At 37.9% G+C, this 23,047-nt stretch overlaps 1 protein-coding gene across 3 annotated transcripts in view; it reads right to left on the reverse strand.

Moving 5' to 3' along the window:
• Window positions 1-21,460, reverse strand: part of ERICH3 (glutamate rich 3) — a 112,275-nt gene extending 90,815 nt beyond the window's left edge. For all 3 annotated transcript variants that reach the window (XM_088791204.1, XM_074334952.2, XM_019743774.3), the window contains exon 1: window positions 20,991-21,460. In XM_088791204.1, the coding sequence (XP_088647330.1) occupies window positions 20,991-21,013 (23 nt within the window). In that variant the 5' untranslated portion in view covers window positions 21,014-21,460. The remainder of the gene's footprint in view (window positions 1-20,990) is intronic.
• Between the last annotated feature and the right edge of the window lie 1,587 nt (window positions 21,461-23,047).

Here is a 23,047-nt window from a genome sequence, read left to right on the forward strand (position 1 = left end):
ATTTATATCATTACAGGCCAATCTCAAGAAACAAGAAAAATCCCAAATAAATAACCTCACTTTACACCTTAAAGAACTAGAAAAAGAAGAACAAATGAAACCCAAGGTCAACAGAAGAAAGGAAATAATAAAAATCAGAGCAGAACTAATGAAATAGAGAACAAAAAGACAATAGAAAAAATTAATGTGACAAAGAGCTGGTTCTTTGAAAAGATTTAACAAAACTGACAAACCCTTGGCTAGACTCACTAAGATAAAAAGACAGAAGACACTAATAAACAAAATCAGAAATGAAAAAGGGGAAGTTATCACGGATGCCACAGAAATACAAAGGATCATCCAAGAATACTATAAGGACTATATGCCACCAAATTCAATCACCTAGAAGAAATGGACAAGTTCTTAGAAACATATAGCCTTCCAAGGCTGAACCATGAAGAACTGGAAAATCTAAACAGACCGATCACCAGTAACAAAATTGAATCAGTCATCCAAAACCTTCCGAGAAGTAAAAGTCCAGGACCAGATGGCTTCACTAGTGAATTCTACCAAATCTTCAAAGAAGATCTAATACCAATCCTGCTCAAACTCTTCCAAAAAATTGAAGAAGAGACAGTACTCTCTAACTCATTTTATGAGGCCAACATTACCCTGATATTAAAACCTGGTAAGGACAACACAAAAAAAGAGAACTATAAACCAATATCTCTGATGAATACAGATGAAAAAATCCTAAACAAAATTCTAGGAAATCGAATGCAACAATGCATTAAAAAGATTATTCATCACGACCAAGTGGGGTTCATCCCAGGGGCACAAGGATGGTTCAACATACGCAAATCCATCAATGTGATACATCACATAAATAAAATAAAGGACAAAAATCATATGATTATATCAATTGATGCAGAAAAAGCATTTGACAAAATATAACATCCATTTATGATTAAAATATTTAATAAAATAGGTATAGAAGGAAAATACCTTAACATAATAAAGGCCATATATGATAAACCCTCAACTAATCTCATAATTAAGTGAAAAACTGAAGCCCTTTGCTCTACATTCAGGAATATTACAGGGCTGTTCCCTATCACCTCTGCTTTTCAGCATAATGTTGGAAGTCCTCGCCAGAGCAATCAGGCAAGAGAAAGAAATAAAAGGCATCCAAATTGGGAATGAAGAAGTTAAATTATCACTCTTTGCAGATGACATGATGCTATATATAGAAAACACTAAAGACTCCACCAAAAAGCTATTAGAATCAATCAACGAATACAGTAAAGTTGCTGGCTACAAAATCAACGTACAAAAGTCCATTGCATTCCTATATACTAACAATGAAATCTCAGAAAAACAAAAAAAACAGTTCCTTTTCCAATTGCAGCAAAAAGAATAAAATACCCAGGAATAAACTTAACCAAGGATGTGAAAGACCTATATGCTGAAAACTACAAGACATTTTTAAAAGAAATTGAAGAAGACACAACGAAATGGAAAGACATTCCATGCTCATGGATTAGAAGAATCAACATAGTGAAAATGGCCATATTACCCAAAGCAATATACAGATTTAATGCAATCCCCATCAAAATCCCAATGGCATATTTTAAAGAAATAGAACAAAAAATCATCAGATTTGTTTGGAACCACAAAAGACCCTGAATAGCCAAAGCAATCTTAAGAAAAAAGAACAATGCTGGAGATATCACACTCCCTGCCTTTAGCTTCTACTACAGGGCAACAATAATCAAAACAGCATGGTATTGGCAGAAAAACAGACACATATACCAGTGGAATAGACTTGAGAACCCAGATATAAAACCACATAAATATGCACAGATAATTTTTGACAAAGAAGCAAAAAACATACAATGGAGAAAAGACAGCCTCTTCAATAAATGATGCTGGGAGAATTGGAAAGCCACGTGCAAAAGAATGAAACAGGACTGCTATCCGTCACCATGTACCAAAATTAATTCAAAATGGATCAAAGACTTAAGCATAAGACCTGAAACAATAAACTGCATAGAAGAAAACATAGGTACTAAACACGGACCTTGAGTTCAAAGAGCGTTTTATGAATTTGACTCCAAAGGCAAGGGAAGTAAAAGCTAAAACAAATGAATGGGACTATATCAAACTTAAAAGCATCTTTACAGCAAAAGAAACCATTGACAAAATAAAGAGGCAACCAACTGAATGGGAGAAGATTTTTGCAAACAGTGCCTCCAATAAGGGGCTAATATCCAAAATATACAAGGAACTCATGCAACTCAACAACAAAAATAAACAACCAAATTGAAAAGTGGGCAGAGGAACTGAAGAGACATTTCTCCAAAGAGGACATACAAACGGCAAATAGACATGAAAAAATGCTTAACATCACTAGTCATCAGAGAAATGCAAATAAAAACCACAATGAGATATCACCTCAGCCCAGTTAGAAAGGCTATCATCAACAAGACAAATAGTAACAAGTGTTGGAGAGGCTGTGGAGAAAAAGGAACCCTCATACACTGTTAGTGGGAATGCAGACTGGTGCAGCCGCTATGGAAGGAAGAGGGTAAGGGGGGTGGGGGGTGGGAGATGAGGGTAAGGGGGATCAAATATATGGTGATGGAAGGAGAACTGACTCTGGGTGGTGAACACACAATGTGATTTATAGATGATGTAATACAGAATTGTACACCTGAAATCTATGTAACTTTACTAACAATTGTCACCCCAATAAACTTTAATTAAAAAAAAAGAAAACCATATACTTGATAAGGAGTTCATATACAAAATACATAAGAAACTCACACAACTCAATAGCAAAAAATTAATCCAATTTAAAAAATGCACAGAGGTCCTGAATAGACATTTTCTCAAAGAAGAGATACAAATGGACATCAGGTACATGAAAAGGTACTCAATATCACGGCTTACTAGAGAAATGCAAATCAAACCCACAAAGAGATATCACCTCACACCTGTTAGAATGGCTATTATAAAAGAAGATGAGATATATACTGCATGGATGTGGAGAAAAGGGAACCTTTGTATACTGTTGGTGGAAATATAAATTGGTACAACCACTATGGAAAACACTATGGAGGTTTTTCCAATAAATAAATAAATAAATAAAATTATAATAATAATAGAACTCCCATATGATCCAGCAATCCCACTTCTGAATATATATCCAAAGGAAATAAAATCACAATTTCAACACCCTGTGTTCATTGCAGCATTATCACAATAGCCAAGACATGAAAACAACCTAAGTGTCCATCAATGGATCAATGAATAAAGAAAATATGGTATATGTGTATAGTGGACTATTATTCAGACATAAAAAAGAAGGAAATCCTGCCATTTATGACAAAATGAATGAACCTGGAGGACATTATGCTAAGTGAAATAAGTCAGGTAGAGAAAGAAAATACTGCATGATCTGACATATGTGGAATCTTAAAAAGCTGAACTCATAGAAGTAGAATAGAAGGGTGAGGGGTTGGGAGTGGAGGAAATGAAGACACAGTGGTCAAAGGGTACAAATTTCCAGTTACAAGATGAAGTTCTAGTACAGCATGGTGACTATAGTTAACAATATAGTGTTATATACCTGAAAGTTGCTAAGAGAATAAATCTCAATCTCACCACAGCCCCCCAAAATGGTAACTATGTAAAGTGATGGATGTGTTACCTAAAATTATTGTGGTAATAATTTCACAATTATATATGTGAATCAAATCATCACATTGTATACCTTAAAGTTACAGAATGTTATATGTCAATTATATCTCAATAAACAAAGTGGTTACACCTCAAAACTTTTCCAGCCTCTATCCATTACCAGTTCCAAAGCTACTTCCACATTTGAAGGTGTTTGCTATAGCAACATCCCACTTCTTGATAACAATCTCTGTCGTAGTCTAACCAGGCACTGTAACAATATGGACTGGGTGGTTTAAACAACAAACATTTATATCTCACAATTCTGCATGCCGGAAGTGCAAGAGCAGGGTGCCAGCATGGCCAGGTTGGTGGTGAGGGCCCTCCTCCTGGATTACAGAGAGCCATCTTCTTGTTGTGTGCTCACAAGGCCGACAGCAGAGAGGCAAGCTCTCTTGTGTCTCTTTGTATAAGGGCACTAATCCCATCGTGAAGGCTCCACCCTCATAACCTGCTTCCCCAAAGCCCCATCTCCAAACACTATCACATTGGGGATTGTGGTTTCAACATATGAATATCAGGGGACACAAACACGCAGGCTATAACAGAAGACACAGTTGTCCCCATTTTTTTAGATGAGGAAAACAAGCCTTAGTTTATTAAGTCACTTGCCAAATATCCTATGACCTAAAACTTGTTCCTGATAACATATACCAAACCAAAATCCACCACCACTCACAGAACTTGCTAAGATAAGGAATGGGATGCTAAGTATAATGATAGAAAAATATGAATGATGAACTATGCACAGAGAAATGTGATTCCACCTAGTATAGAGATACTAAAATGTTAAATGAAGATTTTTGTGGACAAAAATTAACAAATACATAACTCCCATTTATAGTTAGCTGTGTCATTGGCATAAAAATAATGTGCTGAAATCTTTAAATCTTCTTACTCTCTGAAATATATATATTTCTGCAATCTGCCCTACACTACAAATCTCCTTAGCAAACTTGTTCAGAGAGAATATAAAGGATAACTTTGATACAATCACTTTATTTAGTTCAGACTGACTTAGCCCACCTGAATTAATGATGGTTGTATTAGTTTCCTATTTCTGCTATACCAAAGTATCACACACTAGTAGTTGAAAACAACACAAATTTATTATCTTATAGTTCTGGAGGACAGAATTCTAAATGGGTCTCGCTGAACTAAAATGAAGGTGTCAACAGGCTGCATTACTTCCAGAGGTTCTCAGGAAGAACCTTTTTCTTTCCTTTTCCACATTCTAAGGGCTACCTATATTCTGTGGCTCCTGCCCCCCTTCCATTGTCAAAACCGGCAATGACCAATCAAGTATTTCCCATGATGCCATCTCTCTGTTTTTGTCTCTTTTGCCTTCCTTTTCCTTATTTTGGGACCATCGTGATTACTTACGTACATTGGGCTCACCCGGGTTAATCCAGGACAATCTTATTTTAAAGTCAGCTGATTGGCAACATTAATGCTCGTCTGCCTTCTTAACCCTCACCCCTTGTACATAAAGTAACATATTCACATGTTCTGAGGTTTAAGACCTGGCCCTTTTCTGAGGGGTCATTATTCTGCCTACCACAAGGTTTTTCTTATAGGCCAGATGACAAGGAACAGAAACACTGGATGCTGAATGTAAGGATTATTGGGCTGTAATATATATTGTCCACCAATCAATCATGCCAGTCACCGCCACTTTCCGCAAGGACACTTTCCAGATGGAGGAAGACAGTTCTTGATACCACACCAGAAAATACAAAACAAGCTGGAGCCTACCTCGCAGATCTAATTTTGATGTGCCAAATGTGAACCCTAAGACAAATGAACAAGTGGTTACACTGGGAGTGTTTCAAACAATTTACATTTTTTTTCTCCTAAGGGTAACAGTATAGAGGTAACTTACTTTAGGTGAATCTAATCTGTGAAAAGACAGATTAGCCCATAGGATGTCACTGTATTCATGTCAAACATCATTGATTCAGCACTGAACATATTTCATTAAATTTGAATAAGGATTATAGGAAACACTAAGAAGAAAATTATGCCAATTACACTATGCCATGGCATTGATTGCAAGCTGCAAATGATTTTAGTAATGTGAAAATGTAAAAAAAAAAAAATTATCTTAGTATTGATGAAATAGGTTACCATGCATGGTTACTACTGCATGTATACAGATGTGTCTGGGGAAGAAAAAAATGAAGCCATGTTCAAGAATATGGCAGGGTCACTACCTGTAAGATCCTCAAAATGAGGTTAGAGAGAAGGATTTTATGCATAAAACAATTAGAAAGCATACAAAAGTGCACTCTAAAAAGCACTAACAGTGGTATGTGGGAGCTGGTTCATACTGGCTCTCATGAGATAATTGTTAAAATTTTCAGGCATTTTATAAACTCTTGTTAGCTTGAAATTGGCCATCATGGCAGTATTTACACTTTGGAAATTGGCAAACACTACAAATCAGGGCTGTCCTTTCTTTCTGAAAAGCTAGTTTACGAGCACACCACTGATTAATTTAAAAATAAGTGTCAAGATATGTCACAGAGGATAAATAAGACGATTCGTTATAATAGTCAACATACAGAAGTATGCTTTAAATACTTTTAATCCAGGAATTATACAATATTTGATCAGAGGGGCTCATATACGTGTTCAACAACTTCCTATCCTTACCAAAAATAACATAAGGACTCTGGCAAATACATTGACATTTTTCAGTGGCATTTCAATCAAGAAATTTTATGCAAGATATCACTTTACATTGCCACAAATGGAAAGGTTCAGCTCACCTACCAATCTGGAAAAACCGATCACACCCTTTTATGCTTAACAGAATCTAGTGAGACTTATATGAATGAGCACAGTTTTATTACTAAAGATGAAAAGCCGAATCAAAAGGTGCTTTGCATTTCAGAGGTCCCTAAATCTGCAATTGGCAGAGGGTTGGATAGTGTTCACCGAGGACTTGCATCAAGCCTCCACTGCGAAGGCAGCTTCCAGCAACGACACAGCCAGGTAAAATGTTCCTGCCACTCACCTATCAAGTACTTGTACTGGGAAGGCGAGTTAAACAAATCACATAATATTGTGGCTTGACTGCCTTTATGGTACAGTTCATAATGAATGGAGTTCATCTCCTGACCTAATTGCCACTCTCACTGCCCATCAGAAAAGATTTGCAAGAATCCACTGAATTCCAACTCTATGAATAAACACATCCCATTCAAGCCACCCAACGAAGACTAAAATTTTGAATCTCAGCAAGATTCTTAGCAAAGAAGTTAATTAAATCTAAATTGAAACAACTTCCCCCAAATAAAATATCTGAAAGCAGCTCCAATAACAGAAAAATAAAGAAAAATTAAACTATTTAGCTTGCCATCACTAAAACTGCTTGTCTATTATTGATGAGAAAGAAAATTCAAGAAATATGTGACCAGACACCTTAACTCTTAAGAGGTGCAATGATTTCCCTGTAATTAAAGACAAATAAACCTATATCAAACACATCCTGCCCAAAGAAAAGTTGATGAAATTAAAGACAATAATAAAAAAGGATAGGATTTGAAGCCAGAAGGCTTGAGGTCAAATTCTAATTCTACCCCTGACAAGATGCATGTCCCTGAGGAACTAAACCTTCTTCCCTTTACAATTATCACCACAACATAAAATACTGTGACTCCTTCCTGAGGTGGATGATCTACGTTTACTGGTCTGGAAATGTATTTAATTGGAGCTGCTACATCACTGGATTGCAGAAATTCATATGTAGAAATGACCACATAAGGTCTAGCCAACTCCCTCATTTTATATTCAGCAAACTGAGGTTCTCAAAGTAGGCATGGTTTATCAGTAATCTCAGGTCAAAGGCCTCGAAAACAATGTCACAGGAATTCCCATAGAATTGTACCTATTCATTTCTTGGGATCCTTGTCTCACTACCTTCCACTAGAATTTCTTTCATCCATGTTTAATCATTCCCTTTAGATCAGGGGTGTCACAACTGCAGCCTGCGGGCCAACTGCGGTCCGCAATCCATTGTTAATTGGCCCGCAGCAAATTCCAAAAATATATTTAGTTTACTTAAATAAACCAGGTGAGGCAATACGTACTTCACCTCGAATGAGTGGCCCGGCTGTATGTGTATTTTACCGCAAATGACCCTTGGTAAAAAACGTTGAAAAAAGCTTGGACACCCCTGCTTTAGATTCATGTAAGATTCCTCCCTGTTTCCTTCCCACAAGGTATAGTATGGAGCCATGCCCACAGACAATACTCAGTCAAACTTTGTTGAATGAATGAATAAATCAGTTAATGGAAACAAAGCATATTGGTTCAATTCCTTGGCACATATTCTTTTAACAAAAATCCATGTGTAAGGATCATAACCTTTCTTCTGCTTTGGTATAATAACTGAAAACAGTCTATAACAAAAGAGGTTCAAAACAATGCTTTAAATATTTTGGCTTTTTTTTAATGCAAAATACTCAGTGTGGATAATCACGCTCACAATGTTAGTTTTATTGTTTTGTTTTTGTCACATAAATGCCTTTGCAGTGTGCTACAAAGTTACATTAAAAGAAAAAGTTCCCATGGACGCAGAAAAACAAAAACAAAAAAACTCTTGAGGAAACCAATACAGAAGAGTAACTAACTTAAGGGTCAATTATTTACCAAACCTCTATCAGAAAATTCTTTGTCAACTAAAATTAGACCATGAGGCTCTGCTGCCTGACATTTTATAGAAAGTGATTGAACTGATACCATATTACTGATTTTATATTACATTCTTCATTCTTTTTTATTTGCATCCAAACCTGACAGATCTCAGCAATTATGCTAAATATTGATTTACAATTTCTCTCAGCTCATTCTAACGATGCAGCCAGATTAGAACCATAATATTATTTTATTTATAGCCTTAATATGATAGTCTGAAATGACTGGTAAAAACAAAACTAGTCTCCAACAGTGCTGGCAAGATAGTGTCACAATGTTCACAGATGAGTCAATAGGAAAGCAGTATATGGGGAGTCAGTAGGCCCAGTTTCCTATAATACGTGGTTTGAACCTCCAAGAACCTCTGGAGAATTAAGAATCTTACATCTTTGAACAGAAAAAAAAAATTATGGCTACTTAAGAATATGCATTAATAGAAAAATAGCATACAAATTAAGGAGGGAAGTGAGGCTGTTGGGAGGATAGATGACAGGAGGGAAAGTTCTAGAAGTCAATAATTTTCATCACTAGTATTTATTAAATTTTTTGTAGGGCACACAGTAAACACTCTATATAACATGCACTATATATTTTAATTCTCAAACAACACTGCAAAGTACTATTATCCTCTCTCTTCATAGAAAAGTAAACTGAGGCTCAGCTCACAACTAGTTAAAGAGAGATCCAGGATTCAAACGAGGTACTATTCTGCTTTAACCACTAAATGAACTATATCCTATCAGGTACAGTCAGTGCTCACATAGAGCTCAACCTGGAGAACGGAAGACATGCAGGGGGTCAGATAAGTGAAAGATGCTAACAAAGGAAGGATCATTACAAAGCTAGTTTTATCTTCACACTTAATATTCAACCCTTCCCCTGGGTTAGTGAGAACTGCGGTAGACAACTCTAGGCAATGGAGCTGACCTATAAATGAACAATCAACAAACATCTAATGGGTAGGTCCTACCAGCAATTGTGCACCTGGCAAAAAATGGTGCTGTGTAGGACACATTTTCAAAATGTATCATTGAATAAATGTATCGTATGAGGGAGAAAAATAAAGGTATATTAAAGAATTTCAGTCAAATGTCTGTCACTTATGTCCACCAAAGTTTAAGTTAGTTTCACGAAAGTGGATTCTTTTATAAAAGTCATGCTGTTTACAACCATTTTTGAGACCATGTTACCAGTAGGTTGTCCACCTTCCTCCACCCTCTGGAATCAGAAAGATTTAGTTTAAGTCTTCTATTGCCACTTCATGAGTTTCAACAAGTTGTTTAATCAGTATTATCCCTAGTTTCCTCATCTATAAGGTGTGGGGTGGGAAGGGAGTAACAATGCCTTACCCATTGAGCTTCTGTCAAGGATTAAATAAGGTAATGCAAGTAACGTTCGTAGTATGTGGGACCATTGGTTGCTATAGTGTTTAGCAATGTTTTTTTTCTTAAATGAACCATGTATGTATTTGCCTGTGCTCTGAAAGGGGTAAACACATCATGCTTTGGGAATAAAGAGGAAGTATATCAAGGAGACTTGGGGGGGGGGGGGGGAATTCAAACAATCAGAAATGAAGTCTGCCCCAGTAGAAGGAAACCTAATAAGTGCCAGATCATGTGAGGGAAGATGAGGGAACTTACATCAGGATTGTTCTAGGAAGAGGGACTATCTTATGCACAGGTCCAGGAATAGGAGAGCGCATGGTCCCTGTCATTACCTGATCCTCCTGCCAGATTGTCTTCCTGCCACAGGAAGCTCCTGTTTCCACCCTCACTACACACACACACACACACACACACACACACACACTTCCAGAGCCCCCATGGGGCGCATAGAGGAAACCCACTGTGTTTCAAAGGCCAAAGGATAACACTGAGAGGAGGGTAATCCATGTATGCCCTGCTGCCAGACATGAAGGAGATTAATGCAATTGTTTTATGCAACAAATATGGAGTGCTTACTAGGTAACAGGCTGTGGGGACAGAGCCAGGAGTGCAGTTTCCAGGCTCTCGGCCTCACATGGAAAGGTGCTGGCTCAGATAGTAAATGGTCATCAACTGTGATTGGATGGCCATCAGCTGTGGCTAGTTGGTCATCAGCTGTAACCGGTGAGCCATTGGCCACTAATATAACTGCCGTGGCTATGCTAGCAGCAAATGGGGGCTAGCAAGAAGATGGTGGCTGAGCTAGCAAGAGCGGATTGCAGAGAAGCAGATACCGCCAGCGAGAATATAGGGGTATGACTCCCCTATCTATGGCTCCGCGGGTGTTCCTTTTTGGCCTCACCATATCCTGCGTTCTTATGTGGGGAGCGGGAGCTGAGACCCCACCTGACACCCCGCATGACACAGGCCCTCTGCTGTTGTAAGGTTACAGAGCTATATAAATACAGCCCCTGCCCTCAAACTACCTACAATCCAACTGAGGAAATAATGGCAAGAGAGTCTGATGTGCTACAATCATAACAGCTACTGTTTATTGGACCTGGCATGCATGATCTCATTTAACCTTCAAAACATCCAATGTGTCAGGTTTTTATCCCATTTCACAAATAAGTGGTCTATGCCCACACAGGATGGGTATTCCAGAAGAAATGAAATCTGAACTGGGTCATGAATGACAAGTCAAGTGTTGAAGGAGGAAGTAAAATGTGAATGGGTGGTAACAGGGGCAGAGGGACTGTCCAGACCGTGCTAAGAAGTGGGAACGTCATATACGAAATGTCTGAGAGAGAGAGAGAGGTCACAAATTCCTGGTACTCGAGTTGAAACTTGTTCATTATTTACCATAGAATTAGTACAACAAAAGGGAGTTTGGTTTGATAATATCATTAAGTTGTCAATTCAGTCAGTTACACATTGTATGTCAAATAGGCTTTAGTGGGTTGTCTTGGCTTAGAAATCTGATCACTCTATTTATACTTGATCTCAGAATACAGTCTCTTACAGATACAAAGCCCACTTAAACTTTAAAAATAAATAAATAAATTTTAAAAACCTAGCCACCAAAAAATCCACACCAATAAAATTACTATGTATGTTGGGTGAGGAAGGGTAACAAATCAACCTCTTTAAAAATCTTCTCGTTCCCCTAAAAAGTAATTCTTATGTGCACTAGTGAGATTTAAAATAGTAAGCACCTCTGGTCAAAGGTTAAAGAGGTTTACTAAATTTTAAATGATCAATAAAAAAAAAAAAAAGTACCCATAATATTTTCACCAATACTTCTACCATTTGTCAGTGTCAAAATAATGATGCAGCTTCCTGAGCTTGTCCTGAATTCTCAGATCAGATAAGAATAAGTATGTTGGAGAAGTACCAAGGCTCTGGGTTATATTATAATTTCATTTTTATTAGAATTCTCAGTTAACCAGATCATGGTTTCTTAAAAGGGACAACCTCATTTTTGGATTGTGCATAGGTGGGTCAGTGCTAATTGTCTTTATAAAAATACATGAATTTAAGAACAGGTTACCATTTAAAATAAATTAGTTTAATTGAACAAGAAAGTGATTTATGGTCTGGAAACACATTTCCTCATCTTGCCTTCCTATTAGTTTGGGATATCTCTGCTTATTTTGGGCTAATGTACTTTAAGAATTAAATTTTAAAGACTTAAGAATATGTTAACTAATCTTACCATAGTAACCATTTCATAATATATACATATAAAAAATTGTCACATTGTACACTTTAAACTTACACAGTGTTATTTGTCCATCATATCTCAATAAAGCTGGAAAAGTAAAACTAGGAAACTAAAAACAAGACTTAAGTAATATATCCTTTGCACAAATATCAAAATAAATACACAACAGCTGCCATTCAACGAATTTCTAATATATGCCAATATTCCTGCAAGGAAGGTATTTATTGGCCCCATTTTTTGAAAGGGAAACGTGAGGCACAGTGAAATCAACTTTCCTAAGTTCACATAGGCACACCTGAGATTATGTCTTTCTAACTCCAAAAATATTCGTCTTTCCACTCCACCATGTTTCTCTCATCATTTTTTTATGGAACATTGATTTTCCTTTTGGAATTTCATTCCTTTTCATTTAGAAGAACAAAAAAGAGAGAGAGAATTCTCGAATTCTCAGACAGTTCCAATCCTTCAGACACTTCAAAGCCTTGTTGTGATCCCTTTGAAATGTTCTTTCTATGCACACGTTCCACTACCCTGTCTAAATTTCCTTGGGCCCTGTCTCCCAGTTTTCTTGCTTAAGTTCCCTTGTCCTGTCACAGGACTTTGGGATCTGATTCCTGCCTTATGCTCTTGCATTTAGCTCTGAAACTTCAAACTTGCCTTGTTTTCTTCCGTTCCAATCTCCTCCCCAAAGACTAGAACCTCAATATCCCTCTTCACAGACCGCAGACGGAGGTCAGCCTCACTCACTCCGTAAGCCCACTTCCTGTTCTGGAAGATTCCAGCTGGGTCAAAGCTCTAAGTCTCAAGTTTGAGAGGAAAAAAGAATCTGTAGGAAAGGAGGGATTTAACAGTGATAATCTTATGTAAATCCCTATGAATTATGATGAAAAATGACATAATTATGACAGAAAAATAGAATCACCCACTTGCGAAGTAAATAATACCATTATGATTTAAGCCACTATTTGTTTGGTTTTCTGCCACTTGCAACTGAATGGATTCCTAATGTACACGATCACCCTGCTGCTCAAAGACAGCAAAACTCAATGAAGTCCAGTGACTCTGGAAATCTTTTCTAAAAATTCACTATTCAGGTTTTTTTCAAGAACTCAACTGAATTTCTGAAACTGAGTAAATGTTTAATATGGTAGCTTAATGACTAGCACATTGTAGGCTCTCAATAAATATTAATTGAATGAATGAGTGAACAGACTCTTGGGACTTAATCATAAATGATCACCAAGATAGAAGACATACGTCAGCAATTATTGAGCTAAGTTCGGGTCATTGTCCTGGAGATGATACATGGAGGAGCAAAATAAGTAGAGCAGTGTGGTCTCCACCCTCAAAGCGTCTGCAGTTTATAAGGGAAATATGAAGACGATTGGAATGCCAGCAGGAAGTGCCTACGTTGTACCTTGTGATGTAACTTTGAAAACAGTGCAGTCTTAGAAACAGCTTTTCAAACAGTATTGCCTCATCAGTATAGCTTGAAAAATAGGAATGATCCAAAGGAAAACGGAGAAGAAAGAAAATGACAAAAATACTAACTACAATTATTTATGGATGGTAGGATTTCAAGCAATTTTATTTTCCTCCCTGTACTTTTCAGCTGACAGTAGGAAATTTTCAAAGTACAGATAAGTACAAGGAGGAAAATCAAAAACTACTTGTATCTCTAGTACCCAGAGATTTGAGATCCCTTCTAAGTCTATTATTCTTATTTGTAGCAGATTATTTTTATTTGAATCTAAACAATAGAAACAATATTATTGTAAATATCTTGGAGCAAGCTATGAAGACAAACAACTTCTTAATAGGAGAGCCACATAATATTCACAAATATAAAGTATTACAATTCATGGCATATAAAGAATGCCAAATTAACTGCTACTATAAAACAATATGATTCAATTCAATTTAAAATCCTTACTTTTTAATGTTGTTTCAAACTACTATGTGCAATTTATATTGTCTGTTTAGTTCCCTGCTGTTTCTTCCCTTGCTTCAATATTTTGCCCTAAGAATTTTAATTTATAAGTGTTTATCACTATTATAAGAAAATAATAACAGTCACAGAAAAATGGATCACCAACTTAAAGTGTTCAATTTTCTCTCCCAACTAGTATCAGGGCACTGAGAGGTGAGGAGTCTTTTGATTACTAATTGGACTTAACAAAAGAGAAGTTCAATACTTACCAGAAGAGATCACTGACTCATTACCTTAATTACTTCTCCTCATTAGTCCTTCAATCATATTTTCTGTTTGCTTTGATTTTTATCTCCCTTTTGAACTTTTGACTTCGAATCTCCACTCCCCATGACCCTCATATTCTTAAATCATTTATTTTCAATGACTCTGCATTTCTCATAAAGACCATCCTCCCCTTTTGCAGGACCAAGTAATAAAGAGCATCAGCAGTTGCAAACAGGTTGTATTAGTGTGCTAGGGCTGCCCTAACAAAGTATTATAGACCAGGTCACTTAATCAACAGAAATGTATTGTCTCACAGTTCTGGAGGCTAGAAGTTCAAAATCAAGGTGTCAGCAGGACTGGTTTCTTCTGAGGGCCATAAGGGGAAGAACTGTTGCATCTCTCTTTGGCTTACAGATGGCCATCTTCTTCCTGTATCTTCATAATGGTCTCTTCCTGTGTGTACGTGTCTGTGTCCTAATAACCTCTTCTTTTAAGGACACCAGTCATATTAGATTAGGGCCCACCCTATTGACATAGTTTAATCTTAATTAACTCTTTAAAAACCTCCAAATACAGTCACTTCTGAGGCACTGGGAGTTAGGGCTTCAACATATAAATTTGGGGCAGCCAGGGGGGAGGTACACAATTCAGCCCATAGCACAGGTATAACCAGAAAGGTGATCATGTATTTAGACAGAAGAAACGAAGAGCACGTTTCCTGGGTACAAAGAAACCCAAGCAGCCACGCTTTGATTCTAAATTATCTGATCTGGCAAACAGAAAAGGACCATTGGCCACCCATCCAAAAGGGGAACAGATACCTTCAGGATCCCAACACATTCATGTAGGCAGTGAGGATGGATGAGTAGAGGATAATGAAGCTCTCCCACAAGAGTCCCCAGAGCACAGGGAAAAAGGAAAAATTGCACCCCGCAATCATCTGCCCACAGACCACCAAAGAGTTAACCATACAAAAGAGACAGGAAAACAAGAAGAGTAAGAGTGAGAGGAGACCTGTAAAAAAAACAAGAAATTGTTAAAGAATCCAGATTCATACATCTACACTTCGAAATGTTCTTCCCTTTTAAAGTATCTTTCTCGCATGTTTCTTGTATGTTCTTATGTTTCACTACAAAAGCAAAGATTTGACAAACAATTCTCAAAAAACTTTTAATCCTAATCCAATGAAAATCTCAGTAAAGCATGATTTTTCAAACTGCCTCTACTGAACTTGTCACATCTGTTTGCCTTTTCTCCAGAAAAACATTAATCCAGGAAGGCAACTATCAGGTGAATTACTTTAACCCAAATATATTTTCTGATAGGACAATATGCAGCAATGTTGTTGTCAGTGAAGGACGTGTTTCCTAACTGGGACTCTTGCAATAAGAACGATTTAGAGCTTCTGGCCAGTGAAAGAACCAAGTGGCTTCTGCTCAGCTGGAAACCAGCGGCATAACGGCATCCTAGCTGACATTTGGGTTGACATTTTTAGTCAGCACAAGTCTTATTCATTGCAATCAAGACCCGTAGTTGATCATTTAAGCAAACAAACAAAAAAATAAGTTAATGAGGTAACTATATAAACACATTTACCTTAAATAGTTTCATTGAAGGCATAAATGTATGTCCATTCATTATTTTTATTTGTAGTGCCAAGAGTTTTACTCCGAATATGATTCAGTTACTGTCATCTTCCCTTATCTTTTTTCCTTTTTCAAATATAAATCATACTCATACTATATCATTTGGGATTTCAAGTGTAGGGAAAGGTGACAAAGATAGTTGCAAACAAACATAAATGTTGAATCCTAGATTTTTCCTTTCCGTTTTACAAGTTTTACCCTGACTTAATTTGACAGTTTAAATTAAATTGATGGACATTACCATGTTTCCTTGAAAATCAGGTCTAGCTGGACAATCAGCTCTAATGCATCTTTTGGAGCAAAAATTAATATAAGACCCGGTCTTACTTTACTATAATATAAGACTGGGCCTATAATATAATATAATATAATATAATATAATATAATATAATATATAATACTGGGTCTTATATTAATTTTTGCTCCAAAAGATGCATTAGAGCTGATTGTCTGGCTAGGTCTTATTTTTGGGGAAACACGGTATGGACTCATTCCAAAGTATACACTATTTCCAACTATAACATTTGCATGGGGAAGTGAGTAAGCCATTGGAGGGAAAGATCCAACAATCCAATCTGCATTCAACTTCTCTTGGTCTGTACCAAAATTAGTAACTAAAGTTTAAAAGAGTATTTCAATATTATCTTTCATAATCTGAAGTTTTCATTGAAAATATTATCTCTGGAAACTTAAAGTCTCAAAAATACATAAATACCCCAGATTATTTGAGGCTGATTTTAGACTTGAAAATTGAGACAAAGAAGTTTTATTGTTCCATCTCCCTGAAAAAAACTTTATGTGGTTATTCAGGAAGTTTCCACTTCTCCTCCCAGTTAGAGATTCTTTCTTCAGAAAAGACTGGGAGTAAGGAAGTAGAATGCTATAGTAGACTGCATCTGACAGCACCCTGTTCTCTAAATCAGAAGTTTACAAACTGGGATACACCCCTGGGGATACACAGAGAATTTCCTAGGGGAACCCAGGCAAGAATTGTTTTAAGGGAATCAATTTTTAGATCCTCTGTACTCTACTAAAACTGATCTACCTGAAAACGCACTTCCAGTCATGCTGATCCCTCCCCCGTTCCCTTTTATAATCGTCTTTCTATTTTTACAATAGAAAGGCACACATCTCACCATTTGGTGTCTTATTTGGGTGCATTGAACTTTGGAAAACACCTGAGAAACAAAGGGACAATTTGAAGTATTGTATAGATGTTGACACAACAAATGGCTTTTGTGACGGGCAACAAGTATGATTGCAGTCCTTTGCTTTCTATATCCTTTGTTAACAATCCTTTGCATCCAATGCAACCGAAGGAGGACCTAACTGAGTTGTCATCTGAAAGATCATTGAAAATATTTTTTGGTGATCGATCACTATGTGATTTTTGTCATATAACACTGAAAGAATTCAAAGAATTGAGTGACACTGTATAACAAATCCCTTTCCATTTCCATCTACTTAGGTGAACAGGTTTGTTAAGCGAAGGGATAAGAGAAGACATAGCATTTGAAAAAAAAAGAGAGCAGACTCTCTAACAAAACGGTCAGAGAGAAAGTCAAGACAAATGAGCTCATTCAATTCACTTTGTTTAACCAGAAACTATTTACTCCTTGAGATAGTTGTTGTTAATACTTAACAGGAAGTTGAATGAGCACTACCCAACTTGAATTCAAATATTTAATAACTTCAGGTCTGAAATTCTGTGTGACACATTTTGATGGTGGGAGTGAGTGGTGAGCACCAGACAAGAATGCCACTACAGCCACTCAAAACACTACACTGTTCACTAGTGAAGAAGGCAGAGACGAAGAGCAGTGAACACTCCCATTGGAAATAACATGGTGGATTTGTAATTTTTGTCACTTTTAAATATACACATCCACTACCTGAAAACTGACAATTTTATTTACAGCAGTTTTTATTCTGCCTTTGATGAAGAAGGACTGAGTTATCAGGGTATACTAAGAATGTGTTAATTCTTTCGATACCACACCTCAGTATAGTCTGTCACTACAGAAACACCTCTTTGCATTTAAAAAGTGTAAATTAATAAGTCTAAACAACCACAAAAAATTGCTCCTAAACCTTGGAACAATCTTCCCAAACACACTCATATGATGTTTCCAGTTCCTCAAAGCAAATTTACAGACGAGTGTGACTATCGCTACTTAGCGCCAAGAATTCAGAGATGCTTCTTTGAAGGAGCCATGAGAGCCGTTTCATTTTATTGTCATGAATAGCTGAGGGGTATAAAATCCCTATTCCATCTCTAAGACTAGTGCGCAACCCACAAACATACACACGCAAAAACAAATAGCAACACAGGATGAGATTTAGCAAAGTAGAGGGACTACCAATTGAAATTCTCCACTCTAAAACAATTTCATTAGAGATGGCAATGCAAGAAATGGCATTTTATACTTGACTTCCCCCAAATTACAATGCAGCTCAGATTCAAAGTCTCTATTTTAATCTGTGCCAGAAGTTTTTAAGACTATTTTTATTTACTCCAAACTCTATCTGAACAAAGTCAGCACAGGCCCTTTGCAATTTTTATGTCAAGTGTTTCATGCTGTAATTAAGCAAGCAGTGAATTCAAAAGGGAGCCTCAAGAGAAAGCAAGAGGGTATCACTTATGGATTGTTGGAATTTTAGGGATTTAAAATTTCTGTTTTATTGTACAGCTGCACTTTATCACCACTTTATCCTTCAAAAGTAATAAGTACAAACTGCTTCAGTAATGATGGAAAAGCTTTCTCAGCTTTAATGAAACCTTTTATTTGCTACTGAAACTTTTATTTCCAAATGGTAGCATAGGCAAGAAAAATAATCATTACTTATATTGGGGGAAAACTTTAGCAATTTGAATAATTTTGTTCTTGGGTGAATTTCAAGGCATTTACAGTTATGTTTATTATTTTCATTTATTTTTGATGAACTAAAAACAAATATATATATATATACATATACACACTATTACAACATTTCTAATCATATATTAAAATACTAGATAGTTATGTGCAGCTATCACCTGTCAGAGATTGGCCGGATCTAGATGAGAATTTCTATATATTTCGGGCTCCCATAAATCTCAGCTGGTGACCATGAGAGGTAGTGTAGGGTAATAACGGTCAAGCCGATAGGCTCTGAAGCTGGACTGCCTGGCTTTGCATCCCAGCCCTGATTGCTCGTTCCTGTGAGATCTTTAGAAACTTCTCAGTCTTCAGTTTCCTCATCTGTGAAAATCAGGGTTGCTAGAACCTGCCTCATGGAGTGGGTGAGAAGATTAAATGAGATATTCATGTGAAACATTAAACTAGAGCCTGGCACAGGGTAAGCACTTGGTAAGTGTTTAGCTCTAATATGGTTTCCATATGTGAACACATGCGCTGTAGACCAGATACACCTTCAGGTGACACCATTCAGTTAACAAATATTTGTTGAGATTTACTTTATGCAGGACACTTGTCCTAGGTAAAAGGGGCACAAAGATTAATGAGACATGGTACTTCCTCACCAGGAGCTTCCAATTTCAGTGCAAAATTATGGTTGCCATCTTAATGTCTTTCTTGAAGAGGACCATGAAACACACTCTTTCACTAGATGACAAATTATCCATTTTTTTTCATGTGCTTGGAACTAATGGAATTTCAGAAAAATTTCACTTCCGTTTCTGAAATCTTAATCATGCACAATTTAGCAAGCAGCTACAGGTTTTTCCACATTTTAAAATAGATGATTAAATGGTCTAATCAGATTTTAACTTAGTCCAAAACTTGAAAAACACAGGAAGACAACCATGACTGACACATTCATTTTCCTGAATGTGGACATACTGCTAATAGCAGCTGCCGAAAAATGGTGCCATTTACAGCCCACATGACCCATGGATAATTAAAACTGCACAGGAGTTCAGCAGCAAAGCATTCAAGTACCTAAACTAAATTCAAATTGAGATAAAATAGGAAGCTTGTTTAGTCACAGCTACATCACTTTCCAAAAAGTTCTGAAACTGACTTCCAACATGGCACCTTATATGCCTTTAGTTTTTTCAAACAATGTTTATGTCATGACACTCAGAGAATTCATTAAAATAAAATCTTTAAGTTTGACTATCAATTCTAAACACAACGACTAATGGGGCATTTCAGACATCACAATTTCTAAATGATCTTAACTATGTTGTCCTCTGTTAATTTGCTGCTCTTGAAAATGTGCAATAAATTCAATTACAAAGGAAAATATTTTCTAATTAATTGTAAGATCAACTAGAATGTTATGTACTTACTAGATGTATCATAATAAAAAAACTATCTAGTATGCATTACATTGTTTAATTCAGAAGGAAACTGGATATTCACCCTTCCAATAAAAGGACCAAGACCATTTATTTACTTATTTTTTTCACAACAGCCAATAATGACTATATTAACTTTCTAGAATAGATTGAATAATTGCCAAATTAATGTCTTCTGAGGCGTCACCCTGCCCAAAGAGCATCTGTAAACATAGAGGCACACAACTTCTGTCTCTCCCTCCTTTCCTGTGTCATACCACTTCCCCTGGTCAAAATACTACTAAAGGCCCCTTATGTTCCTTTTGAAATTGGGCAGATAAAAATCCAGAAATAACTCTCTCAACTTTAAGTCAACTCACACCGCGTTTGTATGCAAGACGCCACGGTGAGAATTTATCTCAGCCCGGAATCGCCAAAAGAATGCCTATTTTGATGACCTCTACTTATGCATTTAAACAGGTATGTTCCACACCACAGCTAACGCCCCTACTTAATGTATGCGTTTCTCACATCCATTTTTTTAATCCTCACAGAGTGAACATTTCAAAAGGGGTGAACCTCAGTGAAAGAAGCGAGGAAGGAGAAAGAGGACATACGAAGCCTAGGATTTCTGTCATCCTCGCTGCAACCCAGATTCTGTATTATTTTACTCCTCGCCCCATCCCCCTCTTGAGCCCCCTCTCTCCCCTTCCCTCCGCTGTAAGAGGGAGGTGGAAGGGCCGCGGGCTAAAGCCGCCACCTGCCGCGTCGTGGAAAAGCTCCAGTTGTCACTTACCCAGCAGGGTGAGAATGGCTCATTTTTGCAGGATCCTTTTTGGACCCCGCGGCAGGTGCGGTGCGTGGGTGCGTGGGGCCCCGGGCGCACTGACGCCGCCAAAGTCTCGCTCGCGAGAGGCTCCGCACTGCGGTTGCAGGTGCGCGGGGTACCTGGGTTGGGCTGCGGTCGCCCCTGCGCCCAGGCCACCCGCACCCTCCCGGCCCCCACCTGCTGGCGGTATCCAAAGCCTCCCGGTTGCTAAGGGAGGAGAGAAGGCAAATGTGGAGGTTCCCGGAAAGCCTAGGCGCTACTGGAACCGAGCCTGGGGAAGCTCGAAGCGAAGCTCAGCTTTCAGCCCTTCTGGGCCCCGATGTGGGAGGAAACCCAGGCTGCTGCTCTGTTGCTCCGGGGTGCAGGTTCCCCAAAACTTGTAATCTGAAGACACACACACACACACACACACACACACACACACACACACACACACACGTTTAGGCTGGTGTGCTTTCTATTAGGCCCTGGGAAAGGAAGGACTGGGTGATGGTTAACGGTAAGGGAATAAGAGCAGGGAGCAGCTGCAGTGTGATGCGTTCGTTTCCAATTATAAATCAGACCCTAGATTGCAAGTTCAAGGGAAAGAAAGGAGTCTTTCTCAGTCTGCTTTGGGTTTTTATTTTGTTTCTGCATCAGCAAGTCATTGCAATCCATTCATTTCCTCCTTGGAAAATCCCCATTCTTGCTCCTTCCTAAGCTGATGGCCCCACTCCCAGCAGGCGGGTCTGACAGCTCTGATGTTCAGAAGGTAGGAAAGACGCAGTGACTCAGAAAAGCTGCTGGAATCGTACTTGCATTTGAATCCAGCACATAGAATGCAAGGCTTCGATGAAGAAGCCTGGATTTACAAATAAATGAGGGCCTCAGTGTGGAGGAAGTTTAAAGCACTGGATTCAGATGACCTACTCTTAGTCCTGTTCTTGCTTTGTCAGGTTTTTTGCTGGGTGACTTGATCTCTGGCCTCAGGTTCCTCATGTATAAGTGACAAGTTGGACACATGTGTCTCTATTCTAGCTTGGCCACACTTACAAGGGGGAAGGGTGTCACCTCATAATAGCATTCTGCTTTCCCACACATCACAAAGGCCCACTGAGCATGTTAGCGTCATCTCCTTTGCATGACATTCAAACCCTTCATTATCTGTTCCCAGCATCTTTCATCATCCTCACCTGTGACCACTTTCTCTATTTCTGCTACCCTACACTCTAGCAGAACCAAATCTTGCACTCTCCCTCTAAGGGGAATACACTGACCCCCCCAACCCCTGACTACCTCACACACTTCTATTCATCCTTCAACACTTGTGTAAACACTACCTTGTTTGACATCCCCAGGTGTATTGATGACTCCCACTTCTGGGACCTGGGTGCCTTGATATACCTCGGTTTTACACGAAGTACCCCTCCTGTACTTCACTCATTGGTCTACAGCTGCCTTTTCTACTAGAACATGAGCTTCTCTGTTTAATTTTTTTGTATTCTCAGAACCAAGCAGCAGTTCAATAAATGTTTGGGGAAAAGGTGAAAGAAAAACCATTTTATTTTAATGTCTTCAAAATGGTAGCATTTTTATTGAGTCCTTACTCACCTTCACTGTTCATTATCTCATTTAATCTTCATCTCTACTCTGTGAAGTAGCTTTTCCTCCATGTCATAGCTATCCAAACAAAGACACAGAGGAGTTAATTACTTTGCCTGAAGTCTGCAATAGCTCCTACGTGGAAAAACCAGGATTCACATCCAAGCATCCAAGTGTGTCTGATTCTAAAGTCCATTAATGTTTTTAACAATTACAAATTCCTTTTCCCATAACTCTTGTGAATTGGTGCAGAAGTCAGATTTTCTGTACTATCAGAAATTTCTGACCTAAAAGACCAGAGCCATCTCCGTGTGTGTGTGTGTGTGTGTGTGTGTGTGTGTGTGTGTGTGTGGTGGGGTGTTGGGGTACATAATGAGTTATAGCTCAATAGCTTAGTTTCTGAGACTGAGGACTTAAGACTGCTTTGCAGACCAGATGGCTAG

The sequence above is a fragment of the Rhinolophus sinicus genome, chromosome 14 (genome assembly GCF_057876585.1).
Source record: "Rhinolophus sinicus isolate RSI-liver-muscle chromosome 14, RSI-T2T, whole genome shotgun sequence".
In the NCBI taxonomy this organism is placed as follows: Eukaryota; Metazoa; Chordata; class Mammalia; order Chiroptera; family Rhinolophidae; genus Rhinolophus; species Rhinolophus sinicus.